We start from the raw sequence: 15,876 nt of genomic DNA on the forward strand, positions 1-15,876 counted from the left end.
TGTATGTTTAGATTATATTTTGACTAGTGTTTATGCTGCCTCATTATCATCAACGAAGAGTGCTTGCAAATATCTATTGCAAATGTGTGTATGTGCTGAAATGTGTAAATATGCCCAGCTGATGAATTGCAAATGTGTTAATGTTTGCGTTGTGCTATCTCCGGTAATGGCCCATTACACGCAATAAATGCCTACAGCACGTGTCTACAATTATTTGCATCAGTTATTCATATAGACTAATGATAGGCTACTATACTTTGAAATATTTATGTTATAATAGTTTTCAACTTTTTTTAAAACAGGAATGTAGCTGCATCTCCTTCATCTGCAACTCGGAGGGCGCGCAGCAACACAGTTGAATGTCAGAAAGAGTAAGTACATATTTACCCATGTTTGTTCAATTTTGTTTATATACTTATTACAATATGAGCCTGTATGAGTTTATTTATTTTTGGAGGTTGGTTGATAATGTTACATATTTTTTTCTTTGTGCTATCTTATCAGCATGCTAATGCCCATCAGTTGTGCATGTGCTGGAATAGTACTCTATATGATAATAATAGTTTTCAACTTTTTTTGAAAGGAATGATGTAGGTTGCTCACTCTCACCTCTCACTGCAACTCGCACTAAGAGGGCACGCAGCAACACAGACAGAAATCAGAAGGAGTAAGTACATATTTACCCACTATTTTACAGATGTTAGACCAATTTTGTTTATATACTTAGTGATGCTACAAATGTACATGTGCCTGTGTGGATTGCCAGACACAATTGCAAAACACAATTACCAGACACAATTGCAAAAATTGTGGTGTTATGTATTCACAATATTACAATTAGTGATTGGTAATGTTAGTATAAAAGCGCTTATTTTTGTTGTTTTACCAAAATGCTGACTGTCCATCAGTTATGCATGTGCTGGCATAGTACTTTGTTCAACCTTTGTTAATATTAATATTATTATTTTTATAGGAATGTGGTAGCATCACTCTCAACCTCACCTGCAACTCGCACTGGGAGGTCACGCGACAGGTGTCGTTCAGTTTTGAGAACAACTGAAAAGTAAGTACACTTATTCCCTTTCTTTCAGATATTAGTATAATTCTGTTTACATATTCTGGTTTTACATAGTCCATACAAACATTATGTGTCTGTATGGCTTTGCATCTGGCCAATGTTACTTATAATGATTGAAATGCAGTTGTTATATTTTGTGTAATAAACATGCTCACAGTTGTTTGTTTGTTTTACAGCTATAAAGGTGATGGTGATCATCAGACACCTGTTGCAAAGAGGGCCAAGACAAACATTCAGACAAGCAACAAGCAGTCTACTCTGTCATGGAAAACAGAGACTGACATTGATATGGTTCCACAGACTCTGAGATTCCTGCCTGCACGGGAACCTGGACCACAGCTGAGTTTAAAACATTGCAAATTTAAAACATTTAGTTCCTCCTCATAGAGGAATTACAATAAAACAGTGAAAAACAAAACCTTTGAATCTCCTCTACTTTGTTCAGGCTGCCTCTCTTGATGGCCCATTAGTCATTGGGGGAGTGTCTATGTAACACCCCTGGTCTGAATCTCATTAATATTGATGAGCGATTACCCCTCCCACCACGCATAAACCTCTTCTGACAAAAAAAAAACTGTTTTACAATGTTTAAATCAATGTATTGTTTTAAGAGAACGATCAGGCAGGATGAATTTCACATCATTTTGAAGCCAGAACTAGAAACGACAACATACATTAGTCAAGAGTCTTGTGGGCACATATTTAGAATGTGTTTTGTGTTCTTATTTCAGCAACTTTCTTTTTTTTTTTTTATAACCACGCATAAACATTATTCTCTTAAAAATACAAAGATTTACAAGCATGTTGATCAGATATTATGCTAGCCCTGTTTGTGTTATATAGAGTGAATTTACACTTTTGCCATTAACCCTCTGGAGTCTGAGCGGTTTTCTGGGCCCTGGAGGTGTTCTGACATGCTCTGACATTAGTGCTTTTTTCAGTTATTTATTAACATGTTAATGGCAAAGGTGTAAATTCACTCTATATAGCACAAACAGGGCTACTAAAATATGTGATCACCATGCATGTATATTTGTTAATTTTTAAGAGAATAATGTTTATGCGTGGTTATTGAAAAAAATAAAAATGAAAGTTGCTGAAATATGACCACAAAACTCATAATAAATATGTGTCAATAAGACTTTTGACTAATGGATGTTGTTCCTTCGAGTTCTGGCTTCAAACTTATGTGAAAATAGTCTTGCTTTATCGTTCACATAAAACTATACATTGATTTAAATTGATGTAAAACAGGTTTTGCTTGGAAAGCCAATATGCGAGGGGGGTGTGAAGGAGGAGTGGTTTACACCTGAGAATACAATGTCCCACCCACTCTGCATAATTAGCCATTCATTCAGGTGTGACACTGACTGAGCCACAATACAAGGACAAAAGATATATTTAGAAGAAGACTTATATTGACCATTTAAGATTTTGCTTACATCTATCTTTTAAATATGTTTTGCTATTTTATTAAAAAGGTTACAATTACAACAATAATTACAATTTCAACAATATTTCAAGAGTACTCTTTCTTTGTAAAAAAAAAAGATTATAGGCCTACATTTTATCTATGTTTTCATTAGTTTTAATATAGCCAACATTGGAACAGCTAACATCTTAGTTGATGACTTTATTTTTGACAAAAATAGTATTTTATATATATAGAAATTGCTAAACAAAAGCTTATTTGATGTGGCAGTATATTCTACAGTAAAAACTGTACCCAAATCTAGTCAACAAAATGTTGTCTTTCATATTTCGCCTGACTGTAACGTTGTTTTTATGAAATATTAGGGCATATAAATGTTAATTTGCAGTTTAATACGTTGCTTATACAAATAGCCTACATTTCGATTTTTACTCATCTCAGTATAGCAATACAGTTTGCTAAAACATCATCATTCATTCACACACGCGATTTAAATTTAAACTGTCTTTTTGCGAGCTGTGGTAAACAGCGCGCATCTCTGCCTTTCATTCATTCACAAAACAGAAACGCGATTCACGTGAGAAGGAAAAAAACGTACTACAGTTTTCCTCAGCTCAGTGGGATCCTTGCTCCTCGATATACCCGCACTTCTGAGGGACATTTTCCATTATTATTATTCCTCACAGCGCTGCGAGACGGTGTAAACAAGTAATGATCTGAATAAACTTGTGTTTTCTCGAGCTGATATGGGGGCGTTCACAGGTTTGTATGGGATCGTCTCAGTCATTTGCGTTTGAATAGCGCACGCTCTCCGTGGGCGGGGCCGATTAAAACGTAATGAGCTGAGATGAGCTCGACTGGAATCGCTCTCTTTTAATACAGATTTCACAAGATGAGAATATTTGTTTTTTATATAAATTACTTCATTTAAAAGAAGAGAATTCAAGCTTCATGCCTGTGTGTCTGTATGCCTGTTTGACTGAGTATTCGCTGAGTTATTGTTCATTTTCGGACGCGTTTCAGAATGGACTTCACTGGCAGAGAGAAGGCAGAACTCGCTTCGTGTTTATTTTTCTTTATTTGGCAAAAAGCACAACACTTTGTTTTTATTGTGAGTATACACAAAAATAATACACATTTAACAGAATCGATTGATGTATGAAACTCCTATGGAAAATCAAAGTCAACAGAGTATTTATGAGTTTCTTTTACATTGATAAAAAAAAAAGCATGCTGGTATCGCCGGCGATACAGCCGACCTCAGGGGGTTAACATGTTTATAAATAACTGAAAAACAAAACAAATGTCAGAACATGTCAGAACACCTCCAGGGCCCAGAAAACCGCTCAGACCCCAGAGGGTTAAGTATAGTTGCAAAAATGCCACTTTAGCACAAACAAACAAGTATATTAAATGCAACTTAAGTTGAACTTTAGCACTACTTTTGGACAACTAAAATGCATTTAGTACAAAATTTGTTGTTCCAATTTAACAGACTTTAAGTATACCAATTTATAGTGTGGCATAAAAACATTTAGTTATACTTAATTGTGCTTAAGTAAACAATTTTTTCACTAGGGACCAAAAGGTGAGGATGACACGTTTACCCAAAAAGATAGCTTTTTAATGTTGTATTATGAAGCAGATGTGCCAGTATGCGCTCTCTCACAGCTTTGTTTTATTGAGGTGGGAACTTTATAAAGGAAATCTGTTTTTCTACCTCTGCTCGTGTGTTTTATAAATAAAACATCTTCACTACTGAAAGCTACAGATGGTGGACAACCAGAATGCCTATTACCGCCGCGCCAGCTGCCGCGGCGAAATCACCGCGGCAAAAATAAACCAGCCGCATTTCAAAGTCGTTCCCGAAATGACCGCCAGGTGGCGCAAAGGGACATTGTGCAAAACAGCAGCAATTGCCGTATTTAAAAATGTAAGTGGGTTAAATATAAAACCCTAAACCTAATAGGCATATTGTTCATATATATAAATAGGCCTATTAGGCTACAACAGAATAGAACCAAAGATAGAATCAATTTTAGAACTGAAAAAATAGAATCAAAAGTTACAAATAGAGACAATATTAGGAGCAATGACGCTGAATATTTTTACTATTCTATTGAGGAATTAGATAAATGAAGAGCTCTCGTGAGCGATACAATTGCATAGTAATTTATAGTGATTTCAAAAGCAGTCCTTAAAAAAAAAAATACATGGAGTAGTGTGGCATAATTTTTGAGAGATTACGCGGAACGCGTTTTAGTTAAGATCCTGGTTTCAATGCCCTTATATAGGCTAGGCTACTGCTTAAAAAAATGTCACAACGCGTTTTGAGATTGTTTTGAATTAAAAATTGAAGTTTAAAATGTAGTGTTTTGGCACACCAGGTCGAGTGGCGTTACGCATTGTTCAAAAATCAGGTTTTATTCTGGCATGTTGAATTGGCGTTAGAATTTTTTTTAGATTTTAGATTTCGTTAGATTTTTTTTCTCATAACAGCTAAAATAACTTAACATATGCCTTGTCTTAATATGACCTACTTAATATAGGCAATATGCATATAATAGCCTATATAATAAATTAGCAAAACTTGGCCACTAAATATTTAATTTTCAATTATTTTAATTATCACAATTAAAGTTTTAATTTTATTAAATTGAACAAGCAGCATTTAATCAAATATTCTAAAAGATGTATTATTAATAATAATGTTATTTCAACATAATATTTCGTTTTTTCGACATAATATGTGCGTGCAACAAGCAAGATGTGTATTTGTAAATCCGGTGATGCGTGCATAGATTTTTATCAATAAACTAGTGTTTTCTGACAGTGTCGACTGCAAAGATGAAGTTGACGATCGCCATATTTGTAGTGAACGCACCTAGAGAGAAATGCACATAAAGACATAATCAGAGAGTAGCCTTTTTCTTTTCGTTTTGAATTATTTCGTTTGAAGACATTTCAAGCTTTGTGTATTTGATGTATTTATCATGTCTGTGTGAGGCATACGCTGAGTTTCGTTAAGTTAGGAGGATGAGATGCGCTCCAGCTGATGTGCAATGCAAGTGACCGCGCGGGCGCCTCCATGATTAGTGTCTGTTATATTTGCTTCTCTTACTTATCTCTTAAATCCAGCAATTGGTTGATGAAAAATTGATTAAAATTAAGATACAATTTATAGAAAACGAAATTCACTTTAAAGAAAGGTTTTCTACTAAACAAAACTTAATGAAGTGGTCAAAATCATGTCTGACCCACTCCATATCCATCTCTCGATATAATGCATCCTATCTTACTCGTGCTGTTCACTTTTCATTTTCAACATAGATGGAAAAAAATAACATTAGAATATTTTAACAAATATGATACTAAGTGAGATTATTTAATGGCTACAACAGTATAGTAGGCCTATAGACTCTATTTGTACAAATTGCTGCACATTAATTTAATTAAATGAAACCTTGTAACAAATTCACACTGTAGGGTAGACTGTGTACAGTTGAGACACCTTAAATAACTTGCGTTCGCAGCAAGCACAAGTTGTGATTTTTGCTGTGCACTTGCATATTAGTGTCAGCTGGGAAGGAAATATAGAGACCAGACCTCTTGGAACTTTAATTGAATACATAGCGTTGGTAAAGCATACTGAAATTACATCCCTACAAATGTATCAGGCCCTACTGAAAATAAATGTATCGAATTTAAGCAAAGTAGCCTAAATGTTAAGACTGTAAGCCCTTTGCTTTTTTCGTAGCCTATAAAGGACTCTTATAGCCGACTTTGTGTTAATTTAATCTGTAGAGGATTTTTTTTAACTCAAACATTAACACTGAAATAAATGAAACTAAAGTATTGTAAATTTTTTGGCACACCACGACGAGTGGCGCTATGCATTGTTCTAAAGCCAGGTTTTATTCTAGCATGTTGAATTAGTGTTCGACAAACGCGGCGGCGCGTTCTTTTGAATGAAGAGCGCTTCTCGCTCGTGTGAGCGAACACACACTGGAACGTTAGGCCAGGTCGCAACGAGTGAATCGTGGCAGAGTGGTTGAACTTACGTTACGATCATTTAGATGATACGGGTTCGAAACCCGAACTAACTTAGACTACTGATATTTTTATATTAGCCTATTAATGCATTGTATAGTCTATTGTTGATGCAGAGAGATTTGTCTATAGTTCTAAAACATAGTTTTTTGCTTATAGCCTATTTACAAAATAAAATCACCATGCATTTCCATTTTACACCAAGGAACAAATATTATACAATGACTTTACTGCTGTAACCTATAATAATTCCAATCGTAATTTCAAAAGCAGTTCTGTTAAAAAAAATATATATATATATATATATATATATATATATATATATATATATATATATATGACGTTTAAACGACAAACAATAAAATCAGAACCAGTATTCTGTTGCGTTCATGGTTCCAGTGGCAGTAATGCATCCACGGCTTTTCAAAATGTCACAAAGCGTTTTGAGATTGTTTTGAATGAAATAATGAAGTTTATAATTAAGTGTTTTGGCACACCACGACGAGTGGCAAACTCTTTGTTTTGTTTTGCAAACTCAGCTAGCCTGTGGGGGGTTTGGAGAAGGCAATAGTTGCTTTATCGTGGGGGTGCAGGACAGAGGTGTTAATGTTCCGTCTTTCATATGGAGAGTGTCGGAGCCAGCCTGAGCCTGATGAGCAGGCAAAGGCAAAATTCTAAGGATTAATCTCAAAATCTCCAAAAGTCCATAGCCTATGTACAGTAGGCCCTATATCTTATTAAATTTTATATTGTAGTTTTATTGATTGTATTTAAAGGTTTTCCACAAACAATTTCAATTTAGCAGCTCTTTAATTCGCGACCCACCTCGTTTTATTGTAAGGTGAATTCAGCAAGGCATGTTGTATCTTTGAAGGAACAAAAGCTATTTGTTACAGTTTTTTCTTCGTGATTTGTGTGGATGACACACAGCGACATATACAGTATTATCAGCTGTATGGTGTTTTTTTTTTACGCTGAAATGCTTAATTTCGAGAAAGACCCGCCGCGCGCAGTGAGGGAGACCAAACTTACTAAAAAAATATCCAGCGCGAGAGAGGCAAAGAAAAACGCCTGTTCTTAATTTATGTTGCTTTGAACTTTTTTCGTTTTGTACCGTTTTAATTTTTTAATTTAGCTGCAATTTCTTTGACAATAGAAATTTAAAATGTTGCAAGAATAAGATTCTGTGTTTCTTATTTTGCATCACAAAGGGAATAAACTATCGATGCAACCCTGTTTAAATAAATAAACTGTCCCGACACTTTATTCATACCTTGAAATGTGCGATGGGTTTTCAAACTTAATTTATTTTCTTTTACATTTTCATTGTTTATTTTTTAATTGAAAGCAATACTGTATTGAAAGTATTTTTCTGATTTGTTCGATCTGTTTTGAAAAATGTCTTCCGTTGCTATGGCCGGGTATCACTGTCAGTCATCTCAATCTCGTGAATGATTCACACACACACAAAAAAATAATTTAGCAGATTAATATTTTTACATATTCAATCAGTCTCATTTTTGTTCAAATAATGAAATATATATATATATATATATATATATATATATATATATATATATATATATATGTATATATATATATATATATATATATATATATATATATAATAAACAGATAGGAAACTTACCCTTTAAAATGCCGCAGTTGCTGCTGTTTTGCCCTGTCACTTGCGCCACCCGGTATAGCCTAGTCATTTCGCGAACGACTTTGAAATTCGACTGGTTTATTTTTGCTGCGGCAGTAATAGGCATTGTGGTTGATTATTTATTAAAGAATTCAATTGATAATCATAACAACAAGTAAGCCTATTTAATTCTGAATATAACAAAGAATGCTTAAACCAACTAACATCGGTTAGTAGCCTAACTGCAAGTCCTGAAAATGTTTTAATTTTACGGTAAATTATTTTAATTTATTTCACTGTTATGTTTCAGTTAATAAATCTACAAACACATTAAAATAACACGAAGTAAATGACAAGTAACCTATTGACATAGCCTTTCTAAATTATAGAAAAACTGGGCACACAATGTTAACGTGTGTCTACTTTTTTTAAATTTAATGAATTTGAATTCGTTTAACCACAAGATTTATCTTGAATTTATCTGTGACCTCAACTCAGATTACTGCCGCGGCAGATTACGTCATGAAGAGAATAAACTGACACTTTTCAAAGTCTGTGATTACAGCGCCACTCAGCGGTAAAAGGCAGCAAATACACATCCCAATTTTGCCGCCGCGGGAACGGCGGCGGTAAAAGTCTCATTCTGGTTGTCCACCATCTGTACATTATATTTCTCAGCAATGAGGTGGTAACTTCGCTGTAATTAAACCAACAAGCTTTACTATTAGGCTACTCACTCGCTCTCTCTCTCTCTCTCTCTCGTTAATTCATTCGAATTATTATTATTATTATATATTTTTTTTTATCTTACAGCACTATACTTTATTTCACTTCAGAATTCCAGATCTAACAAGTCGTAGATAAAATAAACAAAAATGACCATTATTTTCTGGTCTATATTAGTTCGGTCAGATACATCCATGACAGCTGTAATCTTGTCCATGCTGGCAAATAATCATGGCCACATGACATGACCTACATAAATAATTTTAATAGCACTGCCATTTAAAACCAGAGGGCCTACCATGTGCACAGTAAAGCGATCACAGACAATTGTTTTGGGTGGGAATTAATGTAAACACAGATATCGGAAACCAGTCATGTCTAAAGTGAATGTAAATAGGCGGGCCAAAAAATCGGATATGGTCAAATGATCAAATATGTACATTAAGACTTGGAGTATAAAATGCAGCCTAAGTTTTCGGGCGCAGCCCGTCTCAATACGATCAAGCACCACCCAATAGATTAAGTTATGTGAGTTTTAGTTTGCATGCTTAGGACTTTCATGGATTTACTGCAATTACAGCCAGCAAAGCAACACTTAGCAATATTCGAATAGTATTTTTATTTTTTGAAAAATTAATACAGATCGAATATTCGTGCACACTCCTAATACTTTTCTTAATATCATTACTTTATGGGATGCTATATTTTTCATGTATGATTTATTTATTTTCATATTTTGCTGCTTCATCAGTGAGAGAGAGTGTATAGCTTTTGTGCCACTCTCTCCAGTCGGTCCCTGTACTCCAGGTTACTATAGTTACACTGGGGTACTCCGTTCATTCCATACACTAGACCCCAGCAGCAGCAGGCAATCACTGCAGTGCTGTCACTGTCTCCTGTAAAGAGAGAAGTTTAGTCCAGCATAAGTTAACAATGTAAAAAAAAAAGTCTTGGTTGCATATGTAACCCCTGTCCCCTAAAGTAGGGAATGTATGGGATTATTATTGTGCCTTTAAAATTGAACGTAAGTTTCAGAAATGAATGAAAATATAAATTGAAACTTAATAAAATGAAGAAACAGTTAATCACTTTTTTTATTGATTGTTTTAGGTTGGAGGGTGTTGGTTCTCAAAGGAGATGAACCCAGGCGCAGACAGAATGCTCTACACATTATTTGACAAAACAGAAAACAAAAACCCACAAGGGGGCAAAACAAAGGCAAGACTATTCTCTGGACACAGTACTCACAGGTAGATATCACAGCAGGTATCACAATGAACGAGCACAGTAGTGAACACAATGAACGAGCGCAGCACAATGAAAAAGACAGCAAACACCAGGGGATTAAATAGGGAGACTAATGATAACACAACAGGTGACACAGATTGAATAATGACTAAATGAGGATAACAAGGGGGGCGGGCTAGGTGACGAGACAACACAAGCACATGGTCCAAGCACACAAATCAATGTACTCCGAAGCGGGCTCTGAATCAGCGCTCTTCGCCTCCGATTCGGTCTCAGCATTAACTGTAGCTGAATCTGGAACAGCCTTGTCCGCAGCAAACTCTGGAACAGCAGCGCTGTCCGCAGCTGATTCTGGAATAGCAACGTTGTCCACAGCTGACTCTGGAACAGCAGTGAACTCAGGGGATGCCCTTTCAGTAGTATTGGGCACAGATACAGAGGACAGACTTAGGAGTCTCTAAGATCTTGACAAGACTTTGGAAATAATTGGATAGGGTCTCAGCGACGATGACAACAGGCATCTCTTGATGGGCTGACAAGGACTGCAAAACTGCTTCCGCGGCTGAATCAGCCACAGCCTTCTCTGCAGCTAACTCAGGAGCTGCTGTCACTACAACAGACTCTGGCACAGCACCCTCAGCGGCAGACTCGGAAACGACCCCTCCCGCAGCAGACTCCGGAATTGCGCCCACAGTCACAGCCATCTCCACCGCAGACTCGGGAACAGTGCCCTCCTCCGCAGGCCCGGGAACGGCTCTCCCCGCCGCAGACTCCGGAACCGTGCTAACAGCAGTGGGCTCAGGAGCAGCGCTTTTAGATGCAGCGGAGGGATGCGAAATCCTCACAGACTCAGGGAAAGGTAGAGACTTAGGACTGTCAACTCCCTTCCTCCTCCTCCTCTTCCTCCTTGGTCACGGTGCAGAGACCATAGCCGGAACAGCGACCGGTTGGGGGAGCTCAGCAGGAACCGTAACAGGTATAGAAAGGTCAGTCTCCGGCAGGATCGACTCTGTAGCAGAGGACTCCGAAGCAGATTCCCACGAGAGACGTCTTCCCCGTTTTCCGTGGAGACTTGTGGGTGCAGGTGATGCCTCAGGAGTCGCAGCGGAGTGAGCCTGGTCCCCATGCGTGACCACAGCTAAAACACAACCTTCCGGGATCACGGGCAGCTTGGCAAATGATGAGCTCGTGGGTGCCTGTGACTCTCTCCGGGATAAGCGATCCACCACTTCTCGAAAAGGATGAAGAGTCAGCACCTCTCGTTCAGACAGCGGAGGGGGATCATTAAGACCCGCGATGAAGTAGCAGTTGACCAGGGTCTCTGGCAAGAAAAATCTCCTCCCTTCCATGACCTGGGCATACCGTCTCAGGGTCAACGCACCCTGGGGAGGAAACGGAAGCTTGCCGTCTTTACTGTCGGCGACAGCCGACTGCCACCAAAGTTCCAGGTCAGCCGAATTAGGTTTGACAGAAGATGACATTCTATCTGCTGGGTTCTCTTTTGGCTCGTTCATTCTGTTATGGTTCTCAAAGGAGATGAACCCAGGCGCAGACAGAATGCTCTACACATTATTTATTAACAATAAAACAGAAAACAAAACCCACAAGGGTGCAAAACAAAGGCAAGACTATTCTCTGGACACAGTACTCACAGGTAGATATCACAGCAGGTATCACAATGAACGAGCACAGGACAGCAAACACCAGGGGATTAAATAGGGAGACTAATGATAACACAACAGGTGACACAGATTGAATGATAATGACTAAATGAGGATAGCAACCCCCTTGCTATCCTCATTTAGTCATTATCATTCAATCTGTGTCACCTGTTGTGTTATCATTAGTCTCCCTATTTAATAGGGGCTAGGTGACGAGACAACACAAGCACATGGTCCAAACACAAGGCCATGTGCTTGCACATAAAACATGGGTCTGTCATGATCCTGCCTCAAGACTAGAGAAATACAGAGACAAGAGTTTTTATGAAGTTTGGGGAGAATTTATAATTTTCAAGAAAGGAGGAAAAAATGTTTACTGAATTTTTTGTTGGGATCAGCTAAGTTGTCCATATGGAAAACTAGAAAAAATAAAATATTAGGTATAGGTCCAATTAATGCTGAAATGGTACTAAAAGGGATGATAACTGCTAGAATCAAGATAGAGTATACATATTATAAATTGTTCAGTGACATTGTAATGTTTTCTGAAATTTGGTCAGTGGGGGGAGTACTTTGTCAAATTGGAGAAAATGAAATGTTGTTTTTAAATGTGTAGAAATAGAAGTTTAATTTATTAAATTACATTTTTGTAAGATTATTGTATTGCGGTAAAAGGACAAATGGTCTAATAAAGATATTGTTAAGCCTCTTTCTTTCTTTCTTTCTTTCTTTCTTTCTTTCTTTCTTTCTTTCTTTCTTTCTTTCTTTCTTTCCGTCTAACTAATCTATCTATCTATCTATCTATCTATCTATCTATCTATCTATCTATCTATCTATCTATCTATCTACTGTATAAATCTAATCTTTCTTTCTTTCTTTCTTTCTTTCTAACTAATCATTCTTTCTTTCTTTTTTCTTTCTTTCTAACTAATCTTTCTTTTTTCTAACTAATCTTTCTTTTTAACTAATCTTTCTTTCTACCTAATATTTCTTTCTTTTTTCTTTCTTTCTAACTAATCATTCTTTCTTTCAAACTAATCTTTCTTTCTAACTAATATTTCTTTCTTTCTTTCTTTCTAACTAATCTGTCTTTCTTTCTAACTAAACATTCTTTCTTTCTAACTAATCCTTTCTTTCTTTCTTTCTTTCTTTCTTTCTTTCTTTCTAACTAATCTGTCTTTCTTTCTAACTAATCTGTCTTTCTTTCTAACTAATCTTTCTTTCTTTCTAACCATTCTTTCTTTCTTTTTTCTTTCTTTCTAACTAATGTTTCTTTTGAACTAATCTTTCTTTCTTCTTACGTTCTAACAAGTCTTTCTTTTTCCTAACTAATCTCTTTTTAACTAATCTTTCTTTCTTTCTACCTAATCTTTCTTTCTTTCTACCTAATCTTTCTTTCTTTCTTTCTTTCTTTCTTTCTTTCGAACAAATGTGTCTTTCTAACTTATTTTTCTTTCTTTCGAACTAATCTTTTTCTTTCTTTCTTTCTTTCTAACTAATCTTTCTTTCTACCTAATATTTCTTTTTTCTTTTTTTCTTTCTTTCTAACTAATCATTCTTTCTTTCTTTTTTCTTTCTTTCTAACTAATCTTTCTTTTTTCTAACTAATCTTTCTTTTTAACTAATCTTTCTTTCTACCTAATATTTCTTTCTTTTTTCTTTCTTTCTAACTAATCATTCTTTCTTTCAAACTAATCTTTCTTTCTTTCTAACTAATATTTCTTTCTTTCTAACTAATCTGTCTTTCTTTCTAACTAAACATTCTTTCTAACTAATCTTTCTTTCTTTCTTTCTTTCTTTCTTTCTTTCTAACTAATCTGTCTTTCTTTCTTTCTAACTAATCTTTCTTTCTTTCTTTCTTTCTTTCTTTCTTTCTTTCTTTCTTTCTTTCTTTCTTTCTAACTAACCATTCTTTCTTTCTTTTTTCTTTCTTTCTAACTAATCTTTCTTTTTAACTAATCTTTCTTTCTTCTTACGTTCTAACTAATCTTTCTTTTTCCTAACTAATCTTTTCTTAACTAATCTTTCTTTCTTTCTACCTAATATTTCTTTCTTTCTTTCTTTCTTTCTTTCTTTCTTTCTTTCTTTCTTTTGACCGAATCTGTCTTTCTAACTTAACTTTCTTTCTTTCGAACTAATCTCTTTCTTTCTTTCTTTCTTTCTTTCTTTCTTTCTTTCTTTCTTTCTTTCTTTCTTTCTTTCTTTTTTTCTTTCTTTCTTTCTTTCTTTCTTTCTAACTAATCTTTCTTTCTACCTAATATTTCTTTTTTCTTTTTTTCTTTCTTTCTAACTAATCTTTCTTTCTTTCTTTCTTTCTTTCTTTCTTTCTTTCTTTCTTTCTTTCTTTCTTTCTTTCTAACTAATCTTTCTTTTTCCTAACTAATCTTTCTTTTTAACTAATCTTTCTTTCTTTCTACCTAATTCTTCTTTCATTCTAACTAATCTTTCTTTTTTCCTTACTAATCTTTCTTTTTAACTAATCTTTCTGTCTTTCTACCTAATATTTCTTTCTTTCTTTTTTTCTTTCTTTCTTTCTTTCTTTCTTTCTTTCTTTCTTTCTTTCTTTCTTTCTTTCTTTCTTTCTTTCGAACCAATCTGTCTTTCTAACTTATCTTTCTTTCTTTCTAACGATTCTTTCTTTCTTTCTTTCTTTCTATCTTTCTTTCTTTCTTTCTTTCTTTCTTTCTTTCTTTCTTTCTTTCTTTCAAACTAATCTTTCTTTCTTTCTAACTAATCTTTCTTTCTAACGATTCTTTCTTTCTTTCTTTCTTTCTTTCTTTCTTTCTTTCTTTCTTTCAAACTAATCTTTCTTTCTTTCTTTCTTTCTTTCTTTCTTTCTTTCTTTCTTTCTTTCAAACTAATCTTTCTTTCTTTCTAACTAATCTTTCTTTCTTTCAAACTAATCTTTCTTTCTTTCTTTCTAACGATTCTTTCTTTCTTTCTTTCTTTCTTTTTTCTTTCTTTCTAACTAATCTTTTTTCTAACTTATCTTTCTTTCTTTCTTTCTTTCTTTCTTTCTTTCTTTCTTTCAAACTAATCTTTCTTTCTTTGTAACTAATCTTTCTTTCTTTCAAACTAATCTTTCTTTCTTTCTTTCTTTCTAACTAATCTTTCTTTTTTTCTTACTAATCTTTCTTTCTTTCAAACTAATCTTTCTTTTTTTTCTTAATCTTTCTTTCTTTCAGACTAATCTTTCTTTCTTTCTAACTAATCTGTATTTCTTTCTAACTAATCTTTCTTTCTTTCAAACTAATCTTTCTTTCTTTATTTCTTTCTTTCTAACGATTCTTTCTTTCTTTCTTTCTAACTAATCTTTTTTCTAACTTATCTTTCTTTCTTTCTTTCTTTCTTTCTTTCTTTCTTTCTTTCTTTCTTTCTTTCTTTCAAACTAATCTTTCTTTCTTTCTAACTAATCTTTCTTTCAAACTAATCTTTCTTTCTTTCTTTCTAACTAATCTTTCTTTTTTTCTTACTAATCTTTCTTTCTTTCAAACTAATCTTTCTTTTTTTTCTTAATCTTTCTTTCTTTCAGACTAATCTGTCTTTCTTTCTAACTAATCTTTCTCTCTTTCTAACTAATCTTTCTTTTTTCTAACTAATCTTTCTTTTTTCTAACTAATCTTTCTTTCTTTCTAACTAATCTTTCTTTCTTTCAAACTAATCTTTCTTTCTAACTAATCTTTCTTTCTTTCAAACTAATCTTTCTTTCTTTCTAACTAATCTTTCTTTCTTTCAAACTAATCTTTCTTTCTTTCTTTCTAACTAATCTTTCTTTTTTTCTTACTAATCTTTCTTTCTTTCAAACTAATCTTTCTTTTTTTTCTTAATCTTTCTTTCTTTCAGACTAATCTGTCTTTCTTTCTAACTAATCTTTCTCTCTTTCTAACTAATCTTTCTTTTTTCTAACTAATCTTTCTTTCTTTCTAACTAATCTTTCTTTCTTTCAAACTAATCTTTCTTTCTAACTAATCTTTCTTTCTTTCAAACTAATCTTTCTTTCTTTCTAACTAATCTTTCTTTCTTTCAAACTAATCTT

General features: G+C 34.3%; 1 protein-coding gene and 1 long non-coding RNA gene across 2 annotated transcripts in view; one reads left to right on the forward strand and one right to left on the reverse strand.

The window, feature by feature from the left end:
* Positions 1-477: 477 nt before the first annotated feature.
* Positions 478-1,496, forward strand: LOC309485864. The gene is made up of 3 exons (XR_014201277.1): positions 478-667; positions 974-1,063; positions 1,255-1,496. It is a non-coding gene; the product is annotated as an uncharacterized lncRNA (long non-coding RNA).
* A 7,376-nt stretch (positions 1,497-8,872) lies between these two features.
* The window catches only part of adprh (ADP-ribosylarginine hydrolase), a 504,999-nt gene continuing 497,995 nt past the window's right edge, over positions 8,873-15,876 (reverse strand). Inside the window, exon 8 of the mRNA XM_082152910.1 lies at positions 8,873-9,827. Coding sequence (XP_082009036.1) covers positions 9,679-9,827 — 149 coding nt within the window. The 3' untranslated portion in view covers positions 8,873-9,678. The remainder of the gene's footprint in view (positions 9,828-15,876) is intronic.

Source organism: Leuciscus leuciscus (assembly GCF_965113295.1).
Source record: "Leuciscus leuciscus genome assembly, chromosome: 21".
NCBI classification, from domain to species: Eukaryota; Metazoa; Chordata; class Actinopteri; order Cypriniformes; family Leuciscidae; genus Leuciscus; species Leuciscus leuciscus.